Genomic DNA, 26387 nt, shown 5'->3' with positions numbered 1-26387 from the left:
CATCACTTTATTTCTATCTAAATACACATTGGAGCAGTATAGGAAGATTTCAACGCCAACGTTAACTGCAAAAATAAGCAGATTTGTTTTATTAAGCTTAATAGAGTTTCATTGTGCTAAAGACCTATTAGCCAACTTCTTTTCATCTGTTGCCTACAGCAGTAGATACAATTTGACACGCAATTAGCATTACTGAAAAGCAGACAAGTACCTGTGGTCAGGCTGCAAATAGCAGCAAACGTCATTTACCTTTTGGGCCACTTGTCTCACTGTTCATAAAATACCAAGTACCAGGGGGCCTTCATTAACAGTATTTTTAATTGAAGTTTTAACTTTAAATGTATAACTATACCTCAAATACTCAAAGCCACTTGGGTGACCCTACATTAAACTCCAGGCTCTCTGAACAAACATGATATGGTTAATATATAACATATATCATCTCACCCAACCTCTTTTAAGTTAGGCGGTAATTAAAAGGTTTAAAAAATTGTTTTCAACTGATGCTTAGAAGAATGATGTGGTATCCTAGCAACAGTGATACTATCCCATTATTACAACTGCAGAATATATTCATGAACTACAATTGCAAAGAACTCTACGGGCACTGGATACACGGCCCAGTGGTTAAATGATTTTGCAGAAGACCTTGGTTTGGTTTATAGCACCCACATGGCAGCTCACAACAACCTATAATTTCAACTCCAGAGAATCTGATGGCCTCTTCTGGCCTCCTCTGGCTCCTGTACTCACATGCTACACATAAAGTCACACAGTCCTTGTTATGTGACACTCTTGTGTTTATATCTTCTTCCGGAGATATAAACAAACATCTACCTGTGCCAGACAGGGGACCAATGACAAACTAAAGCAAGGGTACCACTGAAACCCAACTGGGCGAGCTCCTGAGATTTGTTGGGTGATATGAGCAATGGTTACTTACAGGAACAGAAATGGCTCAAAGGTAGCTGTATCATTGCAAAGCCCTCCCCAGCATGGGTGACAGTTCACAAAATCTGGAAATCTAGAGCTCACTGCACAGCCTGCAGGCAGTTCAGCAGGTTGAAAACTGTCTCCTCCAGGTAGCACAGTGAGTCTGAGCCTCTTCAAGGAATCTCAGCTGTCTCAGACTGTCTCAACAGTCCTTACTGCTTATATATGTGTGGAGTGGGAGAAACCTTGTGAATCTGCTCAGTTTTAGGGACTTCCTGAAGCCCTTCATTGTTTACTCTCTGAGCTTAATGAGTTTCCCTGAAGGATGCCATGTTTCACGTCTTCAGATATCCTGGTGTTTCCCCCTCCTTTCTAACATCCTGTGTCTTAAGGAGCTTTGTAGCTAGAGTTTTTGTGCCTCGCCCAGTCAGGACAAATCTTTGTCACCCACCAGTCCCACAGCCACTCAGACCCGACCAAGTAAACACAGAGACTTATTTTGGTTACAAACTGTATGGCCGTGGCAGGATTCTTGCTAACTGTTCTTACAGCTTAAATTAATCCATTTCTATAAATCTATACCTTGCCACGTGGCTTGTGGCTTACCAGGATCTTCACATGCGGCTTGTCATGGTGGCGGCTGGCAGTGTCTCTCTCACCCAGCTTCCTGTTCTCTCAATTCTCCTCTCTGTTAGTCCCGCCTATACTTCCTGCCTGGCCACCGGCCAATCAGTGATTTATTTATTGACCAATCAGCAACACATTTGACATACAGACCATCCCACAGCAGAGCTTCCCTCTAAGATGGAGAGTTTTTTTGTTTGTTTGTTTTAAAGATTTATTTATTGTGTATACAATGTTCTGCCTGCATGTATCCCTGCAGGCCAGAAGAGGGCACCAGATCTCATTACAGATGGTTGTGAGCCACCATGTGGTTACTGGGAATTGAACTCAGGACCTCTGGAAGAGCAGTCAGTGCTCTTAACCTCTGAGCCATCTCTCCAGCCCTTAAGATGGAGAGTTTAATTTCAGAGGAAATAATAATAGAGAAATAATTTTAGGTACAATGGGTCCATACTCTTTTTAAGTTCTTTTTTTTATTGGAAATACTTTTTCCACATAATATATTCTGATGCATTTTCTATCCTCCAGCTCCTCCAGCTCTTCCAGCTCCTCCAGCTCCTCCAGCTCCTCCAGCTCCTCTAGCTCCTCCACATTCTCCATCCACCCAACTCCATGTTTTCTTTCTCTCTCTTAAGAAAACAAACAGGCGGGGGCTGGAGAGATGGCTCAGAGGTTAAGAGCACTGACTGCTCTTCCAGAGGTCCTTCGTTCAATTCCCAGCAACCACATGGTGGCTCACAACCACCTGTAATGAGATCTGGTTCCATCTTCTGGCCTGTAGTCATACATGCTGTATACATAATAAATAAACAAATCTTAAAAAAAAAGAAAGAAAGAAAGAAAGAAAGAAAGAAAGAAAGAAAGAAAGAAAAGAAAAGAAAAGAAACGAAACGAAACAGGCAAAGGAAACAAATAAACAAACCAGAATTTAGAAAGAAAAAAAAGAGCACAAGGAAAACACACAGAGAGACATTATAAAAACACAAAATCAGGGGACTGGAGAGATGACTCAGAGGTTAAGAGCACTAGCTTCTCTTCCAGAGGTCATGAGTTCAATTCCCAGCAACCACACAGCAGCTCACAGCCATCTGTAATGCATTCAGGTGCCCTCCTCTGGCCTGCATTGCAGGCATATATGCAGGCAGAACACTATATACATAATAAGTAAATCTTTAAATAAATTTAAAAAACCATAAAACTAGAAACCATAATATACAAGCCACAGACCAGTAAGACAAAAAAAAAACACCCAAACAAAGCAATGTAAATCAACAAGTCTGCAAAAAATACCACTGAGTTTGTTTTGTGTTGGTCATTTACGGCTGGACACGGGGCCTGCCCATGTGGGGAGTGAGACTCCATTAGAGGGAAATAACTTTTTCCGTTGCAAGCGAGTGTCAATTAGCTTTGTGGTGAGAGGTGGGCGATCCATTTCCCCCTCTCAACATTGGAACGTAATGTTCTGTGAGTTCATACGTGTGTCTGTCCTGTTGTGTCTGGTAGACACTCGCTTCTTGCTGTCATCCATCCCCTCTGGCTCCTAAAATCTTTCTGTCTCCTCTTCCACATAGATACCTGAACCCTGAAGGGGGCGGGGGTTGATGAAGACATCCCGTTTAGCTCTAGTGCTCCAAAGTCTCTCACTCTCTGCACTTTGTCCAGTTATGGGTCTCTGTGTTAGTTCCCGTCTACTGCAAGAAGAAGTGTCTCTGATGATGGCTGAGCAGGACACTGATCTGTGGGTAGAGCAGAACGTCCTTAACAGTCATTTTATTGCTGTGCTTCTTTAGGAGAACAAAGGCATTTGGTTTCCCCTTAGGCCTCCATATGGTCACATGGTTTCCGCAGGATCCCTCAAATGGATCCTTACATCCTTAGCGTTAGTTGTTCTTCCTTGTACTCCCCCCTTACCTCTTCTTCCCCCCCACCTCCATTTAATCCTCCTGCTCCAGTCTTCTCCAGGTCTCTCCGTAACTATATATTCTACTTCCCCTTCACTGGAAGATCCTCCCTCCCTCTCAGTCTTTTACTCTATAGCTAACCTCTACAGTATATGGACTCTAGCATGCCTATCAAAAGCTAACATCAATATATAAGAGAATATATACAATATTTGTCTTTTGGGTCTGGGCTACCTCAGAATGATTTTTCTGTAGCTCCAATCACTTACCTGCAAATTTAAAAATTTTGTTTAACAGCTGAATAATATTCCATTGTGTAAATGTTCCACATTTTATTATCCATTCATTTGTTGATAGGCATCTAGACTGTTTCTAATCTCCGGCTATTATGAGTAGAACAGCAATGAATATGAATGAGCAAGTGTCTCTGTAGTAGGATGTGGAGTCCTTTGGGTATACGCCCAAGAGTGGTATAGCTGGATCTGGAGGTAGATCTATCCCCAGCTTCCTGGGGAACCACCACACTGACTCCCACAGTGGCTATACAAGTTTGCATTCCCACAAGCAATGGATGAGTGTTCCACTTTCTCCACATCCTAACTAGCATGAGCTGTCATTTGTTGTATTGATCTTAGCCATTCTGACAGATGTAAGATGGAATTTCAAAGCGGTTTTGATTTGCATTTTCCTGATGACTAAGGATGTTGGACATTTCTGTAAGTGTTTCTCGGCCATTTGTGTTTCATCCTTTGAGAACTCTGTTTGTATCTGTAACCCATTTTTTATTGGGTTGTTTTCTTGATATCCAGTATATTTAATTTGTTTTGTTTTGTTTTGTTTTGTTTGCTTGTTGGTTTGTTTTTGGTTCTTTATGTATCTTTGATATCATTGGATGTATCTGGTAAAGACCTTTCCCCATTCTGTAGCTGGCTGCTTTGGCCGAATGATGGTGTCCTTTACCATGCAGAAGTTTTTCAGTTTCGTGACATCCCATTGATTGTTGATCTTAGTGCCTGTGCTGTCAGTGTCCTGTTCAGAAAGTCCTCTCCTGTGCCAATGAGTTCAAGACTATTCCCCACTTTCTCTTCTATTGGGTTCAGTGTAGCTGGCCTTGTGTTGAGGTCCTCGATTCACTGGAGTTGAGTTTTGTACAGGGTCATTCATATGGATCTATTTGCATTCTTCTACATGCAGTTTGACAAACACTGTTTGTTGATGATGCTATCTTTTTTCCCTGTGTACTTTTGGCGTCTTTGTCAAAAACCAGGTGCCCATAGGTGTGTGCACTTATGTGTGGGTCTTCAATTTGATTCCATTGTTCAGTGTGTCTGTTTTTATGCCAATACCATGCTGTTCTTTATTACTGTAGCTTTGTAGTATAATTTGAGATCAGAGATGGTGATATCTCCAGCAGCTCTTTAATTATTCAGGATTTTTTTTTTTTAGCTATTCTGAGATTTTTGTGTTTCCATATGAAACTGAAAACTGTCTTTTCCATTTTCTGTTAGAATTTTGATGGAATTGCATTGAATCTGTAGATTGTTTTTGGTAAGATGGCTGTTTTCACTATATTGATCCAGGAGCAGTGATCCATTGATTCAGTATTGATCCATGAGCATGGAAGATATTTCCATCTTCTGGTGTCTTCTTTAATTACTTTCTTCAATGTCTTAAAATTTTTATTATATGAGTCTTTCACTTGCTTGGTTAGGGTTATCCCAAGATTTGTTTGTTTGTTTTGCTGACGTGAAAGGTACCGTTTCCATGATTCTTTCTCAATCTGTTTGTCATTTGTGTATAGGAAAGCTACTGACTTTTGTGCATTGATTTTGTATCCTGCTATTTTGATGAATGTGTTTATCAGCTGTAGAAGTTTCCTGATAGAATTTTTAGGGTCTTTTATATATAATATATCATCTGCAAATAAAGACACTTCGAGTTCTTCCTTTCATATTTGTATTCCCTTGATCTTCTTCAGTTGTCTTATTGCTCTAGCTAAGACTTCAAGTACCTATATAATAGGTATGAGAATGGACATCATTGTCTTGTCTTGTTCCCAATTTTAGTGGAAATGCTTTGAGTTTCTCCTCATTTAGGTTAATTTTGGCTATGAGCTTTCTGTAAATTGCCTTTATTATGTTGAGATATATTCTTGATTGTGGTGATATATCGTGTACCCTAAATGTGGTGATATATTGTGTACCCTAGTAAACTTATCTGGGGATCAGAGGACAGAACTAGCCAGTAGATTAGACATAGAGGCCAGACATTGGTGGCACACACCCTTAATCCTATCACTTGGGAGGCAGAGATCTGTCTGGATCTCTGTGAGTTCAAGGCCACACTGGAAACCGAGCCAGGCAATGGTGGCACACACCTTTAATCCCAGGACTTGAGACCTCAAGTCTTTGCTTGGGAAGGACACACACCTTTAATCCCAGGAAGTAATATGGCAGGACACAGAAAAGTATATAAGGCATGAGGAAACGGGAACTCACTCTCTTTCAACAGAGGATTTCATAGGGGTAAGAACTAGAACTAAGCCGGGCGGTGGTGGCGCACGCCTTTAATCCCAGCACTCGGGAGGCAGAGCCAGGCGGATCTCTGTGAGTTCGAGGCCAGCCTGGGCTACCAAGTGAGTCCCAGGAAAGGCGCAAAGCTACACAGAGAAACCCTGTCTCGAAAAACCAAAAAAAAAAAAAAAAAAAAAAAAAAAAAAAAAAAGAACTAGAACTAGTGGCTTGCTCTCTGCCGTTCTGATCTTTCAGCTTTCACACCAATATCTGGCTCCGGATTTTTTTTTATTATTAATAAGACATTTTAAGATTTGTGTAACATCTGGTGCCCAACTTTTTTTTTTATTAATAAGACCATTTAGCAAATCGTGTTACACTTTATATCCCTAGTCTCTCTGGGACTTTTATCATGAAGGGATGCTGGATTTTTTCAAAGACCTTTCCAGCATCTCATGAGATGGTCACATGTTTTTTAATCCTTTAGTCTGTTTTTGTGGTGGGTTACATTTATTGATTTATGTATGTTAAACCATCCCTCCATCTCTGAGATGAAGCCTACTTGATTATGGTGGATAATCATTTTATACTTCTTAGATTTAGCTTGCAAGTGTTTTATTGAGAGTTTTTGTATCTATATTTTTAAAGACTATTGGTCTGTAATTTTCTTTCTTAAGTCTTTGTATGGTTTAGGTATCAGAATAATTATGGCATCATAAGAATAATTGGGGCCGGGCGGTGGTGGCGCACGCCTTTAATCCCAGCACTCGGGAGGCAGAGGCCGGAGGATCTCTGTGAGTTCGAGGCCAGCCTGGGCTACCAAGTGAGTTCCAGGAAAGGCGCAAAGCTACACAGAGAAACCCTGTCTCGAAAAAAAAAAAAAAAATTGGGCAATGTTCCTTCAGTTTCTATTTTGCAGAACAATTTGAGGAGCATTAATGTTAATTCTTCTTTGAAGGTATGGTAGAATTCTGCCCAGAATCCACTGGGCACTGGTGAAAAGTTTCTTTGGGTTGGGAAACTTTTAATTACTGCTTATCTGATCTTGATATAGTTTGTATATATAAAAAATTTATCCATTTCTTTTTAGGTTTTCCAGTTTGGTGGAATACACCACCTGAAGATGGTGCCACTAATATGAGATCTCTCCTATTTATTTATTTATTTATTTATTTATTTATTTATTTATTTATTTATATTGCATTTAATGCTATGAACTTGCCTCTTAGAACTGCCTTCATTGGGTTCCATAGATTGATTATGTTGTTTTCTCTTTTTTAAATTTATTTTTTATTTTATGTTTTTTCGAGACAGGGTTTCTCTGAGTAGCCCTGGCTGTCCTGGAACTCACTAGGTAGACCAGACTGTCCTTGAACTCGGACATTCACCTGCCTCTGCCTCAAAAGGGCTGGGATTAAAGGCATGTGCCACCACCACCCAGCTGTGTTTTCATTCTTATTCAATTCTAAAATGCTTTTAATTTCTTTCCTAATTTCTGTCTTGACCCATTTTTCATTCAGTTCATTTTTCATGAGTTTGTATACTTTCTGTTGGTGATATCCAGCTTTAATCCATGGCGGTCAGCTAAGATACAGAGTGTTACTTCAGTTTTCTTATCTGTTAGAATTTGGTTTGTTGCCCAAGTATGTGGTCAATTTTGGAGAAAGTTCCATGAGAAAAAAGGTATGTTCTTTTGTATTTGGGTGAAATGTTCTGTAACTGTCTACTAGGTCCATTTGATTTATGATGTCATTTAACTGTAGCAGTTCTGTTTTGTTTTTGTCTGGATGACCTATCTGTTGTTGGGAGTGGGGTATTAAAGCCACCCACTATCACTGTGTGAGGGTCCATATGTAATTTTCAGCAGTAGTAGTGTTTCTTTTATGAACTCAGGTGCCTTTGTATTTGATGCATAAATGTTTAGGATTGCAGAATCTTCTTGGTGGATTTTTCCTTTGATGAGTATGTAGTGACTTCCCCTATTTCTACTGATTAATTTTGGTTTAAAGTATATTTTGTCAGATATTTTAAAAGGCTGCCCCTGCTTGCTTCTTGGGTCCGTTTGCTTGGAATATCTTTTTCTATCCTTTACTCTGAGGTAATGTTTATACTTTATGGTGTGTTTCTTGGATGCAGCAGAAAGATGGATTGTTTTCTACTCCATTAGTCTATATTTTTTTATTGGGGAACTGAGACCTTTAATATTGAAAGTTATCAATGAGCAGTGTTTATTGATTCCTGTTATATTGTTGTTATAGCGAGGGTTTTCCCCTTCTTTTGACTGGCTGTTCTGGGATTATTTATTTCTTGTGTTTTCTTGGTCGTGTTCAGCCTCTTCTGACTGGTTTTCCTTCTAGTGCCTTCTATAGAGCTGAATTGACAGAAATTACTTAAATTTGCTTTTTTCATAGAATGTCTTTCTCATCTACTGTGGTCCCTTAGAGTCTACAGAACATCAATCAGGTCCTTCTGGCTTTTAGAGTCTCCATTAGCCGTCCAGTGTTCTTCTAATAGGTCTGTATTTGTATGTTACTTGTTTTTTTCCCTTGCCACTTTTAATATTCTTTCTTTGCTCTATGTTTTTAGTGTTTTGATTATTTTGTTATGTGCCATGGAGGATTTCTTTTCTGTTTTTATCTATTTGGTAATCTGTATGCCTCTTGTGCCTTGATGGGCACCTCCTTTAGGTTGGGGAAATTTTCTTCTATGGTTTTGTTGGAAATATTTTCTGTTCCTTTGAACTGGGTTTCATCATTTTCCTCTATTCCTATTATTTATAGATTTTTTTTTCATAGTGTCCCAGATTTCCTGAACGTTTGGTGGCTGTTTTTTTTTTTTTTTTTTTTTTTTTTAGATTTAACATTTCCTTTGACTGAGGTATCAGCCTCTTCTACCTTATCTTCAGTGCCCGGGAGTCTCTCTTCCAAGTCTTTGGTAGGTGAGGCTTACCTCTGAGGTTTTTGTTTGACTTCCTAAATTTTTTTATTTCCAGTTTTATTTCAATTTGGGTTTTCTTTAGTGTTTTTTTAGTCTATTTCTTTGTTAAATTCTTTTATGTTGTGAATTGTTTTTATGATTTCATTCCATTGTTTGTGTTTTCACAGACTTAATTAAGGGATTTATCCATATCTTCTTTAAGGCCCTTGAACATAGTCTTAATTGCCGTTTTGAAGTCCTCTTCTTGTGCTTCAGCTATAGTACATTTCTCCTGGGCTACTGTAGTGGTGACTATGTTCTGGTGGAAGGATATTGTCTTGGCTGTTAATGTTTGTGCTTTCATAGGGGAACCTAACCCAGACGAGGTGGGAGGAGGGACATCTGCAAGCAGGCTGCTACAGGTCTCTGAGCGAGATGGGGAGATCATATAGAGGCTAAGGAAAGAGCGAAACCTGCTGACCTGAGTCCTAGCCCACAGTGTGACTACTGCGGGTCACAGGTAGAAAGTGTTTCTAGGCCCACAGGAGGAGGAAAGCTGGATCCACAGCAGGGTTCAGCCCCCAGGGAATAGGTGAGAGGAGAGGCACCAGCAAGCCTCTTTTTTTGTTTGTTTGTTTGTTTGTTTGTTTTGTTTTCTCAAGACAGGGTCTCAGTATTCCAGACTGGTATTTTGAACTTTGGATCTTCTACCTCCAGAGTTCTGGGTTACAGGCATGTGCCACAATATCAAGTTTATGCAATGCTGGAGCTGGAACCCAGGGCTTTGTTTTTTGTTTTGTTTTGTTGGTTTTTTGAGACAGGGTTTCTCTGTGTAGCCCTGAGTGTCCTGGAACTTGCTCTGTAGACCAGGCTGGCCTCGAACTCAGAGATCCACCTACCTCTGCCTCCTGAGTGCTAAAATCAAAGGCGTGTGCCGCCTCTGCCACCACCGCCGCTGCCGCCACCACCACCCAGCAGAAACCAGGGCTCGGTGTTCAACTTCTGCCTAGTGCCCTGGGAAGTGCCTTTGTGTATGCTAGGAGAGCACTCTACCCACTGAACCACACCGGGGCTCAGGGGTCCGTATTCCGTGTGTTCATTTTCAGCAAAGCTGGTTTAACAAATACTGAGTTCTGAATACAAACCATGAAAGCACTTCCCAAGAGTGGGCAAGCTGACGCTGACAGGAAGTGACACAGTTCTTTGTTCCCTTCACGTACCATGCCCTCTACCCTCCACAAAGCAACAGTTCCTCCAGGTGTATTTGTTTCTGGACCATACAGCTTGTGTGCTCTTTTTTTCAAAGACAGCTACCATCTGTTTTACAGCTTCTTTGAAAACCAGTATAGCAAGCTGAGTGGGCAGACGTGAGCAGAATTCAAAAGAAATAGAAAAATTCAAAGTTCAAGTTCTTAGATAGCCAGGGAGACCAGAAATAAAACACTAGATAGTCTCCAAGTAATTGAAAAGTCTCCCATTGGTCCAGAATGCTTTTACCAAATGTGGCCTTACCAAGGTTCCTATTGACACATATTACTCCAAAACAGGTGGAAACCTACTTTCTAATCATCTTAAGCAATATTCAGAAACAAGAATTCTAGTCATCTGTATACCATGGGAAGCTATGTCTGGTATTATGCGCAGACCCCTTTCCTGAGCCTCCACCAATGGACTTCAGCTTTGGATGGCATCCAGAGACCTGGTGGCCTCTGACCAGTGCCAGCTGCCATGACCTTCTCTCTGAAGGCAGTTGCAACCCTCCCCCTCATTATAGTCTCTGGATCATCAGTCACGGCGATTCTCTTCTGGGCCACCAGGGGGCAGTCTGCACCCTCTGGCCTAGGTGAAGTGGTTGCAGGTTAAATATTCAAACTCTGGGCTTTTTCCTTCAGGAGCCAGAACAAGCAGCTGTAGTTGTCTCGGGACATCTAAGGGGTCTTCAAAAACAGTTGTGGTGGTCTAAGGGTAGCTTGGATGGCGGTTTGACTGACAGTCCTTTGGCTCAAGAGAGCAAGGGCAGCAGAGTCCAACAGATACTAGAGATCCAGATCGCCCCCACCCCCCCGTGGTTTTTACTGACCAACAGGAAGATGGACACCAGAAGGAGTGCTTACAGTAAGAAATAACGAACTTATCATGAGCATTAATCATGATTTTAAGTGTCTTGACGGTGTTCAACTTCTGCCTAGTGCCCTGGGAAGAAATGGACTCTCCCTCCCTTATCGGCCTCCCTCTGACACTATCACAAGGCTCCCACATCCATTTCCTGCCCCTCTCTGGCCTGCACTGAGTGACTCCCTCCTCAGTCAGCTCTCGCTGCCACAGTGAGGCCTGCAGTCTGGTTCACAAACCAGGTTATTTCTGACTTTGGTGGTGACTGGGAGAAAAGATGCAGGTGTGGTAGGACTGGGTCCTTTGGAGGTCTCTCTCTCTGACGTGTAGATGACATCTCCCTGTGTCCTCACATGGTCATACCCCTGTGGCAGTGTCCTGAGCTCTTCTTATGAGGACACTGGTCACTCTGGATCAGGGCCCACTTACAGATCCCCATTTTACTTTGATGAACTCTTTAGTGGCATTGTTTCCAAATGGTGACCCTATGACGAACTGGGGTCGGGACTCCAATGTGTGAACAAAGATTCTGCCCTTGATAGAGCCCCAGCCAGGGCTCTTTCAGTCAATAAAGATTTTTCTAACCGCTCAAGCCTCATTAGTAAGATGGTCTCCCCAGTACCTTCCTGGAACTCTCAAGACTGCCAAGGATAGTTCTTGTCTGTTGAACCACACCTGCGGGCTGACCACTTCTGTAGGGCCAGTGAGCAAACCCTGATTTTGGGACCAGCCCCATCCCCACTTTCTTGCACACTTCCTCCTCTTTGACCTCACTGAGCCCAGCTCCACCCTCCCTCATCCTTCTTTCTCCCTTTACGAGTCCTAGAGACCTAGAGGCCAGGATGAGCTCAATCCCGGCCCAGGCTCAGCCCCTGGCCCAGGCTCTCACCCCATTACAGTAGTTATTGCAGATTTAGCTTGTTCTGAGCTCTCACCAGTGTGGCCTTACTTATCTGGTGAAGAACCGAAGCACCCCGATTTCAAGCAAGCCCCTCGCCCCAGCTTGAAACAGGCCTGAGTTTAAAAATTCTCAGAGCTGCTGACATAGGTCCCAGGACAAAGTCAGGATGTTTGAAGAGCCAACTGATAAACCATAGAATGCCCCAATGCTGGAGATGGTCAAAAGTACAAAGTCAGGACATTTAAAGGACTATCTGGTAGCAATTGATTAACCACAGAATGCCCCGATGCTGGAGGTAGTCTATAAAGTTTGATAAACAACCACTTAAAACTACAAAGTAAGATAACACGGAAATTCTGAAAAGCCCCTGAAAGTTGAACCAATCAGAATTGTACCTGTACTAGCGCCCCTAAACGATGTAACCTTATGGGGATTTTTTGCCTTTAAAACCTGAGCTTGCAGAAGGGCGGGCACTTCCTCCAGCCTCTACTGTGTTGGATGGCTTGATGAGGTCCCTACCGCGGCTTGAACTGCTTCAATAAACCTTGGTTTTGCATTTCAGTGAGTTCGTGTCTCTGGTGGTCTCTTTGGGGGTCTCGTGCCCAGGGTACAACACTGGGACAGTATGAGCTCATATCCTGCACATAGCCCCATTCTGCACTCCCCTGCCCATGTCCTACCTCCCTTTTCCCCGGCTTTGAACTATGGGATGCTCCTCTGTGATCTTTTGCTTTAGCCTTTTATCTTTCCACTTCTGTTGTCATTTATCCTTGTTTAGCTTTAGCCTTCACAAGGGTGTGTCATACTGAGGTCCCTGACCACTTGCTCTAAGGTTCCTTCTCACGGCTGCTGGCAGCCATTGCTCACTCAGTACAAGGCATGAGATGCTCCATGACTCATGGAATTCACTAATCCATGTGTTCTCCTGTCCTTTGCAGTACTTTGATTAGTCAAGTGACCCTGCTGTGGACAGATTGGTATAGCAGAGACACATCTCTAACAGCCGCTCTAGAAAAGAGTCTAAAAGCATAGCATGTGACCATTGCACACAGAACTCAGATCTATACAGTTCCTGTGCTGGAGTACCCAGTGGCTGCCCAACGTGCCTAGAGACATCAGTTCCCATCAGGGAGACCCGGCACATGGACATTACACCAGGATTCTCAGTTTGTCAATCAAATGTATAGAAAATAACAACCAATTTTGGGTGTTTGTTTGTTTGTTTGTTTGTTTGTTTGAGACAGGGTTTCTCTGTGCAGCTTTGGAGCCTTCCCTGGAACTCACTCTGTAGCCCAGGCTGGCCTCGAACTCATAGAGATCTGCCTGCCTCTGCCTCCCGAGTGCTGGGATTAAAGGCGTGCGCCACCACCCAGCTTCCAATTTTGGATAAAGTTTTATTTTTCTATTAGTTGAAAGAGGGTGCATATACATATATGTATATATATATAATTGTATATGTGTATATATTATATATAACAATAAATATGTATAAATAGAACATAATAAATATATATATCATTGTATTTGCATTCTCCCTTTTTCTATTGTAAGTTTTGGTTCCTATTCATTTACTCATTAACCTAAGTGTATTGTCATATTTTTCTTACTGAATTATTTTCTTACTGAATTATAGAAGCTTTTCCTTATTTTATTATATATTCTGAATTTTGGGCTCAGTCAGTAAAGCACTTGCTTCACAAGCTTGAGGACCTGAGTTCAGATCCCCAGAATCCACATAAAAAGCTAAATGCAATTCAATGGTGGGCACTTGTGTTCCCAGTCACAGCAACATGGGAGGAGACTGGACAGCTAGCCTAGCCTGTGTGGCTGGCCATGTTTCAGGCCAATGAGAACCCCTGGTTCAAACAAAAAGAAGGCGGCACCTGAGGAATGACAATGCTTGTCCTCCAACCTCATGTGTGTACCTGAATGCACATATGCTGCATGAAGGAGAGAGAGAGAGAGAGAGAGAGAGAGAGAGAGAGAGAGAGAGAGAGAGAGAGACAGAGAGAGACAGAGAGAGAATTAGACATGCAAAATGAAGTCACTTGAGAAACTCAACAGTTGAAGCAAATTGCACCCTAGTGGAAAGATTTAGTGAGCTGGCAGATGGTCCATAAGAACAGGGATGGGTAACTCTCAGGAAGGGCAGTTCTGAGCTGGGGGGTGGGGTGGGCACAGGGAGGGATTCCCACCAACATGAGCCAATGTCGGGGTGTGGACACGTAATGGGATGACCAAAAAGGGTGAGAAGAGGCTGAATGGAGGACAGGGACTTCGCAGGCAGAGTGAAACCCGGTGTGGACTTAGCGACCCAGGAGTGGGGTTTCAGAGCAAGGATGGGGATGGAAGACATGGACTCCTTCACTGAAATGGCCGTGGGGCTGGCAGCAGCCCTCTCCACAGCAGCCAGCAAGTAATGTCTTTAAAGTTCTGATAGAAAACTGCTGTCAACAGGGAACTCTGCACCAGCTGAACAGTCATTCAAGAATTAGACGAACATAAAGAGGGTACATTCATAAGCTTAAGGAGAACAGCCCACTTGCCAAGGGAACTACTCGACAGAGGCGTTTTAGCTGGATAATGAGTGAGCACAAAAAAATGGCAAGATAAGTTCCTACATATAATTAACTGTTGAATACAAAAACTAATTTGGTGGATTTTTAAGTGAAATCAAAACTTAAGATAACAGTAGGAAGAGGCAACAGGCTCTGGGTGCTGTGTTAGGGTACCCAGTGGTTCTCCAAGGTGCCTATGGACACCAGTTCCCAGCAGGGGGACCCTGGGATTGTCAGCACATGGACTTACACCAAGCTTCTCATTTTACCGATCAAATGTGAATAATACAATGTCCAGTTTGGGGTGAAATTCTATTTTCCTAGTAGCTGGGAAGGTTGAACATATACACATGTGGGTGGGTATAGGTACATGTGTGGAGGTTGAATGTCAACCTCAGATGTCATTCCTCATGAGCTGTCAACCCTGTTTCTTGTTTTTTGAGACCGGGTCTCATTGGCCTGGAGGAAAGTGGGTTAGGCTAGTTCAGGTGAATAGACAGGTGAATTCCTAGGGTTCCTTCAGTGAACCCTAGGAATTCACCTGTCTGCCTCCCAAGAGCAGGGATTACAGACTTACCCTGCTGTACCTAACCTTTCAAGTGGATTCTGGGGGTCTAATTCAAGGTCCCCATGCGTGTGTGGTGGGCACTTCACTGGCCGAGCCATCAGAAAGGGCTCTCTCATGCATGTGTGGCCAGGCAGGAACGGCCTGCCTGCTTTGCCTCCTGAAGCTCCTCTTGGCACCTCTTGGCCTCAACCTTTACCAACATGTAACCAAACACAAATTCAGCTGCCAGCATCCATCTGTGCTGTGTTGGTGGGACATCAGAAGACAGTTGAAGCTGGGCGTGGTGGCGCACGCCTTTAATCCCAGCACTCGGGAGGCAGAGGCAGGTGGATCTCTGTGAGTTTGAGGCCAGCCTGGTCTCTACAAAGCGAGTTCTAGGACAGCCAGGGCTGTTACACAGAAAAACCTTGTCTTGAAAAAAAAAAAAAAAAAAAAAGACAGTTGATCAGAGGACACCCAGCCACACATACCTGGGCCAATGGACTCCCATATCTCTTGAGTTTTCTAAGCTTTATCGTTTTCTTGTTTGGGGATTTTTTTTAAAAAATATAATTTACTCCCCATCTCACCTTCAGTTCTAAGTAATCTGCTAATAAATGAACTGAAAAACTATTATTTAAATTTATTATCGCATATATATGGGAGGTACCACGGTTATGCGTGGAGGCCACAGGACAACTTTGTGAAATTGGTTCTCTCCTACCTTTACCTAGGTTCTAAGAATCAGCTCAGTGAACTTACTCACTGAGCCCGAATAAACCAATTTTGCTGCTTTTTTTTTTTCAGCTCAAGACTTCCACTTTGGTTCCATCTTACACCTTCAGGACAGTTCCTGCTTTTGCTGCTTCAAAAATGTTTAGCAAAATTACATTAACGTCCACCATAGCTGAGGGCTCAACTCACTGTCCAGACCAGTTCACTTCCGGTGGTTTCCCTTAGATTTGATCACGTGTTGTGTCGCCCTGTGTGTGACATATTACTAAGAACTGTGGAACGTTCTAAGATCTCCAAGTTCTGACCGACAGAAAGGAGTGATTCACATCACCTCAGTGCTCAGGATCTTCTGGGACCCGCGACAGAGTTTCTATCCCCACCAAATCTGGTTTTAAGGCAGTCCACCATGTTCTGGTAATCTCTCTTTTCTATCAGGATCCCTTTTTCTGGAGTATGATGTGGTTTAGGGTGTATGGACCTGGTTGACCTGTCCCCCAGAATGTCCTGCCCTGCAGGTTTCTAAATGGGCAGGGGCAGTCTCCAAGTTTCCACATTCGGAGGGTCTGTGGCGCCAGGCCCTGCCGAATGAACATTTCTCTGCCTCAAACCCTGCACCGGCCTGGGAGCCAAGATCTTGGCACTGCGGAGCCCGCTTCTGCGCAGGCGCGGAGGGCCGCGGTCAGCTCCGGGCAACCTGCGGCCCGAGGGTTCATTTCCCTGGAGGACGGTCTGGTCAGCAAAGGCATCGCTCGATCTCCTTCGGGTTCCTAAGCCCTCCCCGAATCCACCCGCCTGCCCTCTCGAAGTCTCTTCCTGGCCCGGTCACCCACCTCTAGCATAAGAGGCGGTAAGCGCACGCGTACCGAAGTCACCCCACCCCTGCCCCGCGGCTTGACGCCCTCGGGCCTCCGTACAGCAGCCGCGTCTCCGTGGCGACCGGGTGGGTCGCGCGGCCCCTTTGTTAGACGGTGCCTGAGCCTTCCGAGGCGGGGCAGCCGGCGTGCCGAGGCGGAGTCGCAGGTGGGCGTGGAGGAGGCTTGGCGGGGAGGAGGAGGATGCCGCCGCGTCAATCGCCGCTGGCCGGGCCGGACCGGAAGGGAGGCGGCACCTGACGGCGCGATGTGGGGCGGGGCCACCGGGCTGTGGGGCGGGGCCACCGGGCTGGAGGGTGTGGACTCCAGGGTTGAGTGGCAGGACCGTATCTCGCTGCAGGACAGGACCACCGGGCTGTGGGTCTGCTGGGGGTCCTTTGAACGTTAGCCTCTGATAGCAAGGTGCTGGGAAAGTACTATGACTTGGTCCCTTGACCCTCTACAGTGGCCGCGCCCCCGAGGATAGAAATTGAGGCCCAAATGTCGAGTTGGCCACGTCCAGCCCCAGTGTGGAAACCGCACCACCAGTCCCTTTTCCCACTTGTCAACATTTTTCCTTACAATGTAATCTGTTGGAGGCAGAATCTTTTCTTCCTAATTCCAAGGTGTAGGGGGAAAAAAAGAGGAGGAGGAGGAGGAGGAGGAGGAGGAGGAGGAGGAGGAGGAGGAGGGAGAAGAAGAAAGAAGGAGGAGGAGGAGGAGGAGGAGGAGGGAGAAGAAGAAAGAAGGAGGAGGAGGAGGAGGTGGAGGAGGGAGAAGAAGAAGAAAGAAGGAGGAGGAGGAGGAGGAGGAGGAGGAGGAGGAGGGAGACGACGACAACGACTCGGGAGGCAAAGCCAACCTGGTCTACAGAGCGAGATCCAGGACAGACACCAAAAACTATATGGAGAAACCCTGTCTCGGAAAACAAAAAAAACAAAACAAAAAAAAGAAAGAGAGAGAGAGAGAGAGAGAGGAGAGAGAGAGAGAGAGAGAGAGAAAGAGAAAGAGAGAGAGAGAAAGAAAAGAAAAGAAAAGAAAGAAAAAGAAACAGCAAACCATAGACTGTGCAAAGGCCTGGAGACCTTAGGGAGCCCCGGGACACATCCCCTGCCAAGCAGACCTAAGCTCCCCATGAATTGTACATCCTTGAGGTCAGCTCCCTAACTGAAAAGTTACCTTCTCCTTAAAGGGGAGTAACACTTCCGCCCGTGTGCCAGTCATTGGGCTGACTAGCTGACAGATGATCTCAAACCTTTAAGCATTCCATCCAGGATTATTTTGAAAGTATACTCTGGCTAAGCAAAAGGATCATTGCACTAAGATGTAAGATTGTCATTGCTGAGGCAGAGAACCAGGGTGGAAAAAGGAAACAGGCCTACCAGAAACCCCTCTCCATTTTGTAGGTGGTTTGCAAACTTTAAAGGTCTCCCTCTGTTTTCATCCAGCATGCTTCTTTTCACTGGTACTTTCCAGTTAACGTTAAATTGTAGCCAGGTAGACACTTGATTATAGTCACAACACTTTGAAGGTAGATGCAGGGAGATTAGGAATTCAAAGCTCACCACAGTGAGTTAGAGGCCAGCCTGGGCTACTTGAACCTCTTTCTCAGATCATAATATCATTTTCCTCTTTAAATTTTGTGTTACGGTGTGAGGAGCAAAGAATTTAACCAGTGCCTTCTTGTGTTCCAATATTTACAAGTTTAAAAGCCAAATTCGTGGCACCATTGCTTTTTCAGCCTGTCAAGCCCCTGCAGATGCGCCCTGCCCCGCGTGACTTCTGGTTGCTAGGACACTCCCCCCGCCTTTTTTTTTTTTCCCCAGGTGACTCCATATCAAGAAGGATGAGCAGTGGCCACTGGAGGGCATCAGATGGAGGACACCAGCACCTGTTCAGTGGCCAAGGAGGCTGCCAATGATCCCGAGGATACTGCTGTGGTCAAGAGCATACCTGCTTCCCTTTCCAGAGATGATGAAACCAGTTTTGAGGGAGTCATCTTCTCTTCCTCACCAATTTTAGACCTGAGTCAAAGAGGCCTGAGCCATTTGGGAGAGTTCTTTAAAATTCCCAACCTTCAAGTAAGTGCCCCATTCCTGGGAGGGTGTGACGCACAGGTGGCCTGCAGCTGGAAGCAGAATCAGCACTGGGCTTTTTGTCCTTCTTGTTAGAAGAGGTGAATTCTAGAAGGAGCAGGAGGGTTAACTGGAGTTTCACGGGCTGACCACAACAAAGAGCAATTGAGATGCGGTGCCAGGCAACAGAGAGAGCCGGGTATCAGGATGGGGCAGCCTTCTCTACCCTGCGGGTTGTGTTTCTTCATGGGAAAGCCTCAGGCTGAGATCAGCCTAAGGGGAGACCCCTGCCCAAACAGCCTGGGTCTCTGATTTAAAACACGTGTCCTTCTGTAGGCCCTGGGGACTATGAAAGCAGTTGGAAGCTTTCTCTCGTTGTCTTGGACTTTGCTGATGTTGTACACAGCTTTCCTTCGTGCTGGGCCCTCCTTCAGGGCACTTCCTAATAATGTTGCATTGTCCGGGTGCTGTCTGGAGCAAGCAGCTTTGGTGGCAGACAGGATAGAGGGTCCCCAGCAGTGCTGGCACTGCCCTTGTGTCGCAGAATGTCCTTAAATTGCATTCAGCTTCATCTGGAACCTAGAAATATTACGGTGGTTTGTTGTAAGATGACGCAGTAGCATACATAAAGACCTTGTCAGGGACGTCACAGCACTGAGGTAAGCTGTTCATTCACTCTGCCCATGTCTGCTCTCAAGACACGAGAGCTAGCTGATTCTTGCCCTTTTTTTTTTCTTTTGTAGACAGGGCCTTGCTATGTGACCCAAACTAGCCTCAGATTCACAGTTCCACTGGCCTGTGTCTGGCTGTTATTATCATCAGCCTCCAGGAGTGCATTCTTAATTGCTGGGACCCACCTCCTCCAGCCACTGTTGTTCACATGGCAATCACTAAGAAGTGAAGCTCTCCATTCTCATGAGTCCAGCTAAGCTGGTACCAGCTGTGAGGTACCCATTGCCTTTATCCAAAAAGGAAGGAGGAAATTCCAAAGTCCTTTATGTCTAACCCAGACTCATAACTGAGAAGACAGGTGTTGCCATGAATGTATTACTATGGCAAAAAAAAAAAAAATCAGCCAGATGGTGGTGGTGCCCACCCTTAATCCCAGCACTTGGGAGTCAGAGGCCGGCAGATCTCAGAGTTTGAGGCTAGCCTGGTCTACAAGAGTGAGTCCCAGGACAGCCAGGGCCACATAGAGAACCCCTTCCTGGAGAAAAAAAAAATCAATGAGGTAGCAACTGCCCAGAGCTGTAGACCATTAGGGGTTATGAGCAGCATTTTGCAACAGTGTAGCAATCAGTCCCAGAAGCTGTAAATTCCATGTTCTGAGAGGCTGCAAATTCCATGCCCGGAACACCGATGCTCAGAGGACGTGGAAGGAACCCTGTTCACACTAGAACTCAGAGGAAGGGCACAGCAGCATGACTGACTCCAGACAGAGTGGAGGCAGCCTTGCCAGGCTCACTGGGGAGGGAGAGCATGTTAGCCTCTCTAATGTTCATGTCCCCACGTTCAGAAGGAACCCTGGTTTCCAGTCTTGAGTATCAGGATTAGCTTACACTAGAGGAAAAGAGCATGCCTGAGCAGGTTAAAGCCTCTGCTCTAACAAAGGGCCAAGCAGGTTCATGATGGGGGCTTGCATGTGCATGTCTTTGAGGACATGTGTCCTTATGTGTCCAGTGATACACATACATGTACAGGGATGTGTCTCTTCGTGTGTCTGATGCAGGCATAAACATGTTGTATGGGGGGACATTTGCCACCATATAATTGAAGAAGGCATGTACACACGTGAGAAGGGGGAATGAATGTATCCTCACATGTCTGGAGACAGGCACATGTATATGGATGTGGATGTGTATTCTTATGTGCCCAGGGAATGTATGTGCATGGGGACATACGTTCTCATGTACATAGGGGCATACATGTTGTATGTGGGGTGTGTATTCTGTGTATTTGGAAGTATGCGTAAGCATGGAATTGAGGGCATGTGTCAGACCATGCACCCCTACCTGCCACTTTGCTCTCCAGAGACCATGCCAGCTGCTAGGAGGCAGACCAGGTGCTTACAGAACACCCTGATTCCAATCACTGTTCTTCAAGAACCTGGAAGTCATCTCTATTAGAAAGATTAGGTCAGTAGAATTGGGAGAGGAAAACCCTGGCAGGGGAAGCTGCCTATGGCTCCTGGAGTAGGAAAGCAGCACAATTGTTGTGGCTGATACACTCACATTTCCTGTGCCACCCTGCCAGGGAGGTCCCATCACCCCCACTCTACAGGCAAGGACACTGAGAACAGAGGGGTGCAGGAGCTTGTTCAAGGTCACAGAGCTAATAGATTTTGAAACTGAGATTTAAACTCAAGCCACTTGGCTTTAAGGTCAGTGCTCTGGACATCTGATATTGCCCCATGGCAAGTGTGGATACAGGTGTAAATGTGGACAATAATGCTTTTACAGCATACAATAGCAACATTGATGGAGGTGTTTTTAAAATGGCCTATAATCCAACCACAGTGTGACTATAAATTTACACACTCATGGGCTGGCAAGATGGCTAGGTAGGTAAATTCAATCAAGCCTGGCAACCTGAGTTCTGTCCCCAGAACCCATGTAAAGGTGGAAGGAAAGAACTGGATCCAGCAGGGCGGTGGTGGCGCATGCCTTTAATCTCGGGAGGCAGAGGCAGGTGGATCTCTGTGAGTTTGAGGCCAGCCTGGTCTACAAAGCGAATTCCAGGAAAGGGGCAAAGCTACACAGAGAAACCCTGTCTGGAAAAACAAAAAAGAACTGGATCCACAAAGTTGTCCTTTGATTTTCACATGTATGCTGCTGCATGCATGCACACCATGCACACATGCAAAAAAATAATAAAATTTCATATATAAATTATATATATATTAAATATTACACAGATAATTCATATAAATATATATAGTATTTCCCCTTATCCAGGAATGACCAATAGAAAGTATCAGGAACAAATCCTGTTTTAATAATTTATAAAACGTGTTCTTGTAGGCGTTCTTTTGCATTCTTGGTTAGTGTTGCTCTCGTGCTCTGCCGACTTCCGCTGCTCCACTACATCGTGGGAGTGCACAGATAGGAAATGACCCAGTGCTGTCCATAGTTTCGTGCATCCACTGCGCTTTCAAAGTCAGGACAGAATTTCACAGGGCTCAGATCAAGCCACATGTATCATGTCTTCTTACCTGGGCAATGGCTCCTTTCTGTGTGGCTGGTCATCACAGATCATGCCACAGCAGAATGTATCTGTATCCCGTGGCTTCCTCCATATACCAACTTGGAATGAGTCAGACGTGGCTCTTACTGTTTATTCACTGGGTTTTCTGTGAGCATGGTACTGAGTGGCCAAGGAGAGGGAAAACAGTTTCAGGTTTTAAATCTCTCTGATTCTTGTGTCTACTGTTTGTATTCTTTAAGGGTAACTTTTTGGTTTGACATGTAGTTGTGGTTGTTTTAGTCCTTTTGGAGATGGTTTTTGGATACATCCTGTTTTAAATTTCACTGGCTGACAAAGCATCCTCTGGCCCTTTTTTGTGGAAGCAATTACACCTGCAGAGGAATTCGCTCAGTGGGATTCCGAGGGATTTCTTCCAGCTGCTGCCCAACCTGACATGGCTGGACCTCCGTTACAACAAGATCAAAGCTCTTCCTTCTGGGATCGGCTCTCACAAGTAAGTGTCTGCTTCTTAGATGTGTCTTCAACTGGGCTGGGCACTCAGGAAGCAGAGGCGGGCAGATCACTGTGAGTTTGAGCCAGTCTACATAGTGAGTTGCCATCCCAAAATAAAAAAGTCCAGATGGTTCAGACGCAGCTCACAGGGGCGTGGCCAGCCCTTCCGGGTCCTGCAGCTAACCATGTTATGATGGGCTGTTTGACACGGTGGAAGATGCCAGCCTCAGTGCCTCTGCTAGCAAGTCTACAGGGTTTTTTGGACAACTGATTTCACCCTGACTCTGCTGTGGGAAGCCAGTGAAGATCAGAATTACTTTGGATAGTTAAAAACCCAGCCATGTGTTTCCATGGGCCTTGGAGAGTTCTCCCTGGCTCTTGAGGAAGAGCTTTGCCCCCTTTTGGAAAGCTAGAAACTCTCAAGCAAGCAGTATAGACTGTCTTGCCACATTCCTGACCCCCAGCTGCCCAGGGTTTCCTGGAACTCCCAGTTGCAGAGCCCAGTCCAGTCCACCTTTGACAACCAGGCTGCGGACTCACCACCTCCTTTCCTGGGTCCTCCTGTACCAGTGTTAGATCTGCCCTGGATACTCCCTTCAGACCCTCCTCCTCACCTCACAGATCTGGGCAGAGGAAAGGGGCAGACAAGTCCCTGAAATTATCGGGCACTTACCAGGTGTTGAGGACATGGTAGGAGATGAGGCTGAGGAAGGCCTCCAAGGTTTGAGATCTGTATTCTCAACTTTGAAATGTATTTTGAAAGAACTGAACTAGGTAGGGATAGAATTAGACTTGGCCCAGATCACTGCCTGAGGAAGGAAGCTGTAGGGCAAAGGGTAGAAGGAGCTGGCAGGCAGCCAGGGCAGTGGTCCATGTAGGAGGCTTGGCCAAGTGACTGAAGCAGGGCCTCCCAGGACCTCAGAGCTGTCGCGATTGGCATTGACATGAGGATAGAAAACAGGTGTTCAAGGTTGACCCCAGGACCCATGTAGGGATATCCCAGTGAGGAGACCATGAGTCCAACTGCAAACCAGCATAAGGTTTGCAGAGGTGCCTTGCTTGCTCAGGAAGCACCTTTTCTTAAGTATTGACCAAAGTGTATTGTATGAAAAAATTTAGATAAAAATGGGGAGAAAAAGTGAGCACTTCACACAAATTAGGGTGAAAACAAATGCTCTTGCCCCCCAGTCTCCAGCTCAGCAGGAAGCAGCTTGCTTTTGGTGTGTCTGAGCTGGGGATACACCAGGAACCCTTCTCTGGAGCCCTGGGGACCCTAGAGCCTGCAGGATAAGCATGCATGGACTGATGGGGGCGAGCATATGCCTGGCCGGCTGGTGGGGAGACAACCGAGCTGGATTTCTTGAACGAATCTCTAGGCTGTTTCTACCCAGTCCTGCTTGCCTGGCCAGGACACCTGGTCTTCTGGGCCTGTGTCCTGTGCAGAGTGGCCTTCTTCCTCACAAGGACACCATCTTCTGTGCTGGGATAGCTGAGTGGTTTCATCCACAAATTATTTGATGATTAGCACTCAGTATGTCCAGCAGTTGTTGTCCCTGAGGGTTAAGGTCATGCGAACTCTGCTGCTGAGGGGCCCACTTCCTGGTTCTTCCCAAAAGGGGTGCTTAGTTCTCAGAACTGGAATCCTTGGATTTTGACAGCCAACTCCAGCTGCTTTCTGTTGTTTAATTTATAATTGAGCCTCTGATTTTACACCCATTATGTCATTGAAATTGGATCCACTTGCTGAAGGGCTGAAACATATTAATTAGAAATTTTAAGTAATTGTGGGCTCATTAAAGGCTTTAAAGTTAAAAAAAATATATTTAAAACAATAGTATCATCAGAGGCCCCCCTCAGCTGTGTGTGGATGTGTGAGTGTGGGCGCAGAGATTAAAACAAGGCATGCTGATTCATTCTCCTAAGGCTACAAGCCGGCAGGTATCTGCTCAAGTGTAAGCTGGTGCTGAGGTAAACAGCGAGGACAGTCTGATTAGTGGTAGAACCTCTGAGACTGCACAGGGTCATCATCATGTGGGTATTGTTATATAAGATAGCAACCCCCTGCATACTTTCAGCTTCATATTTGGTAAATATTAAATATTATACATACTCTTCCAGAAGAACTCAAGCCAAATGGACTGGAATGCCTTTGGCTTGGGTGCTGGAGAGGCCCAGGGCACGTTGCTGAGTCTTCTGTCTTGAGTTGCAGTCAGCTCACAGAGAGCTGGCACGGCCTTGCAGCTTCTTTCCTAAAGAACAGATTTAAAGGGCACGACAGCAAAGCCACTGAGCCGAGTCAGGAAGGTTCAAATAACCAGCCTTTGTGCACAGCATGTTAAGTTTCTTAGGGCAGAAGAGATAGGTCAGTGGTTCAAAGGGCTTGCTGCGCTAGCAAAAGAGCAGGTTAGGTTCTCTGCAGATGCCCACATGGGCAGTTCATGACCATCTATAACTCCAGGTTCAGGGGACCTGACACCCTCTTCTGGCCTCCATGGGCACATGGTGCACATACATACATATAAGCCATAAAAACCATGCACAGACATAAAACATTTTTAAATAATAAAGCTTTCAAAAAAGAAAAGTTTATTCATACAAGTTTCAAATAAGGCAAGATGTGGTATGTGCCTGTAATCTTAGCACTGGAGAGGTAGAGGCAGGAGGATTGTTGAAAAATTGGGACCATCCTGTTCTGCATAGCAAGGTCTAGGCCAGCCATGAGATAGAGTAAAACTGTCTCAAAAACAAACTTCAAATAATAAGAATTCCTGAGAAAGTAACACTTTGGTGAATGATGAAGTACGCCGACATGAGCTTTACTCTGGGGTCCTGAGGTATAGTGCTCTGCACCCCAGGATGCCTTCTCTTTGCTTCAGGTTCATCAGATATAGCCACACTGAGCCCATCAGTCCAGAGGGCAATGATTTTAGCATCTTCAGAATCTCTGGGTGTAGCTCAGGCTTAGAGCCCTGTCCTCTGCTAGCACAGGCCATGAGATTAGACCCTACCTTCAAGTAGACGGCACAATGAAGGAACAGGCCATCTGAGACCTTGAGCCAGATTTCTGCTGAGGGTCCCTGAGAAGTAAAGGAGAAGGAGAAAGCAACAAATAATGGGTACAGTCTTAAGAATTAAAATAATCTCAGCACTCAGGAGGCAGAGGCAGGCGGATCTCTGTGAGTTTGAGGCCAGCCTGGTCTACAGAGAGAGTTCTAGGACAGCCAGGGCTACACGTAGAGATGCTGTCTCGAAAAACAAAAAACAAAACAGCAACAAAAACAAACAACAAACAACCAGAACAGGTGTGAGACAGAGTTCAGTGTGGCTCTCGGGCTGCCTTCTGATTCTGAGGTGTTTGCTGATGGTGCATACTATGGGTGTGTGTTAGAACATCAGGGATCAAGGAAAGGAAAATGAGGACTTTGACACTATATTTTACAGATGGTCATTTAATCTTCTGCTTTCTAAAGTATTTTTGTTGTTGTTTTCTTTTAAAGACATTTGAAAACTTTGCTTTTAGAAAGAAATCCTATCAAAATGTTACCCGTTGAGCTAGGTAAGTACCACAATAAAGTGAAAATGCTTTGAGGTCCCTGAGGCTTGTGATAGAGTGGGGAGGCATGCTGGAGGGAGGGGAGGCAGAGCTGTTCAAAGGCCTTCTCCCAGTTTATTAGTTACTTTTCCAGTTGTGGTGATAAAATACCCTGACAAAAAAGCAGCTAAGGGAGAAAGGGATTGTTTGGGCTCACAGCTCAGAGCTTCATGGTGGGCAACTGAAGGTGGCGGGGGTCGCATTGCACCCCCAGTCAGGAGGCAGGAAGGGGTGAATGTTTGCTCCCTTTTCTACAGCGCAGGATCCCAGCCCTGGGAATGGTGCTACCCACGGTCTTTCTCCTTCATGTAACCTTATCACAATACCCCACCCCCACAGGCACATCCAGAGGGCTATCTCCAGGTTCCTGGTAGAGCTCATGCCCATTCTCAGGCAGAGGAGTTGTTAACACTTATGTGTGTTGTCTGTGCCA

The 26387-nt window shown here is 45.1% G+C and overlaps 1 protein-coding gene across 3 annotated transcripts in view; it reads left to right on the top strand.

The window, feature by feature from the left end:
• The first annotated feature begins 16022 nt into the window (after positions 1–16022).
• Positions 16023–26387, top strand: part of Lrrc27 (leucine rich repeat containing 27) — a 31970-nt gene continuing 21605 nt past the window's right edge. For 2 of the 3 annotated variants that reach the window (XM_059265025.1, XM_059265039.1), the window contains exons 1-4: positions 16023–16154; positions 18418–18672; positions 22233–22363; positions 25860–25918. In XM_059265025.1, coding sequence (XP_059121008.1) covers positions 18466–18672; positions 22233–22363; positions 25860–25918 — 397 coding nt within the window. In that variant the 5' untranslated portion in view covers positions 16023–16154; positions 18418–18465. Of the gene's footprint in view, positions 16155–16645; positions 16761–18417; positions 18673–22232; positions 22364–25859; positions 25919–26387 lie in introns of those variants that run through there. The other variant, XM_059265032.1, reaches the window with a different exon arrangement.

The sequence above is a fragment of the Peromyscus eremicus genome, chromosome 1 (genome assembly GCF_949786415.1).
Source record: "Peromyscus eremicus chromosome 1, PerEre_H2_v1, whole genome shotgun sequence".
Taxonomy (NCBI): Eukaryota; Metazoa; Chordata; class Mammalia; order Rodentia; family Cricetidae; genus Peromyscus; species Peromyscus eremicus.
This window is presented reverse-complemented; position numbering and strand designations above follow the sequence as displayed.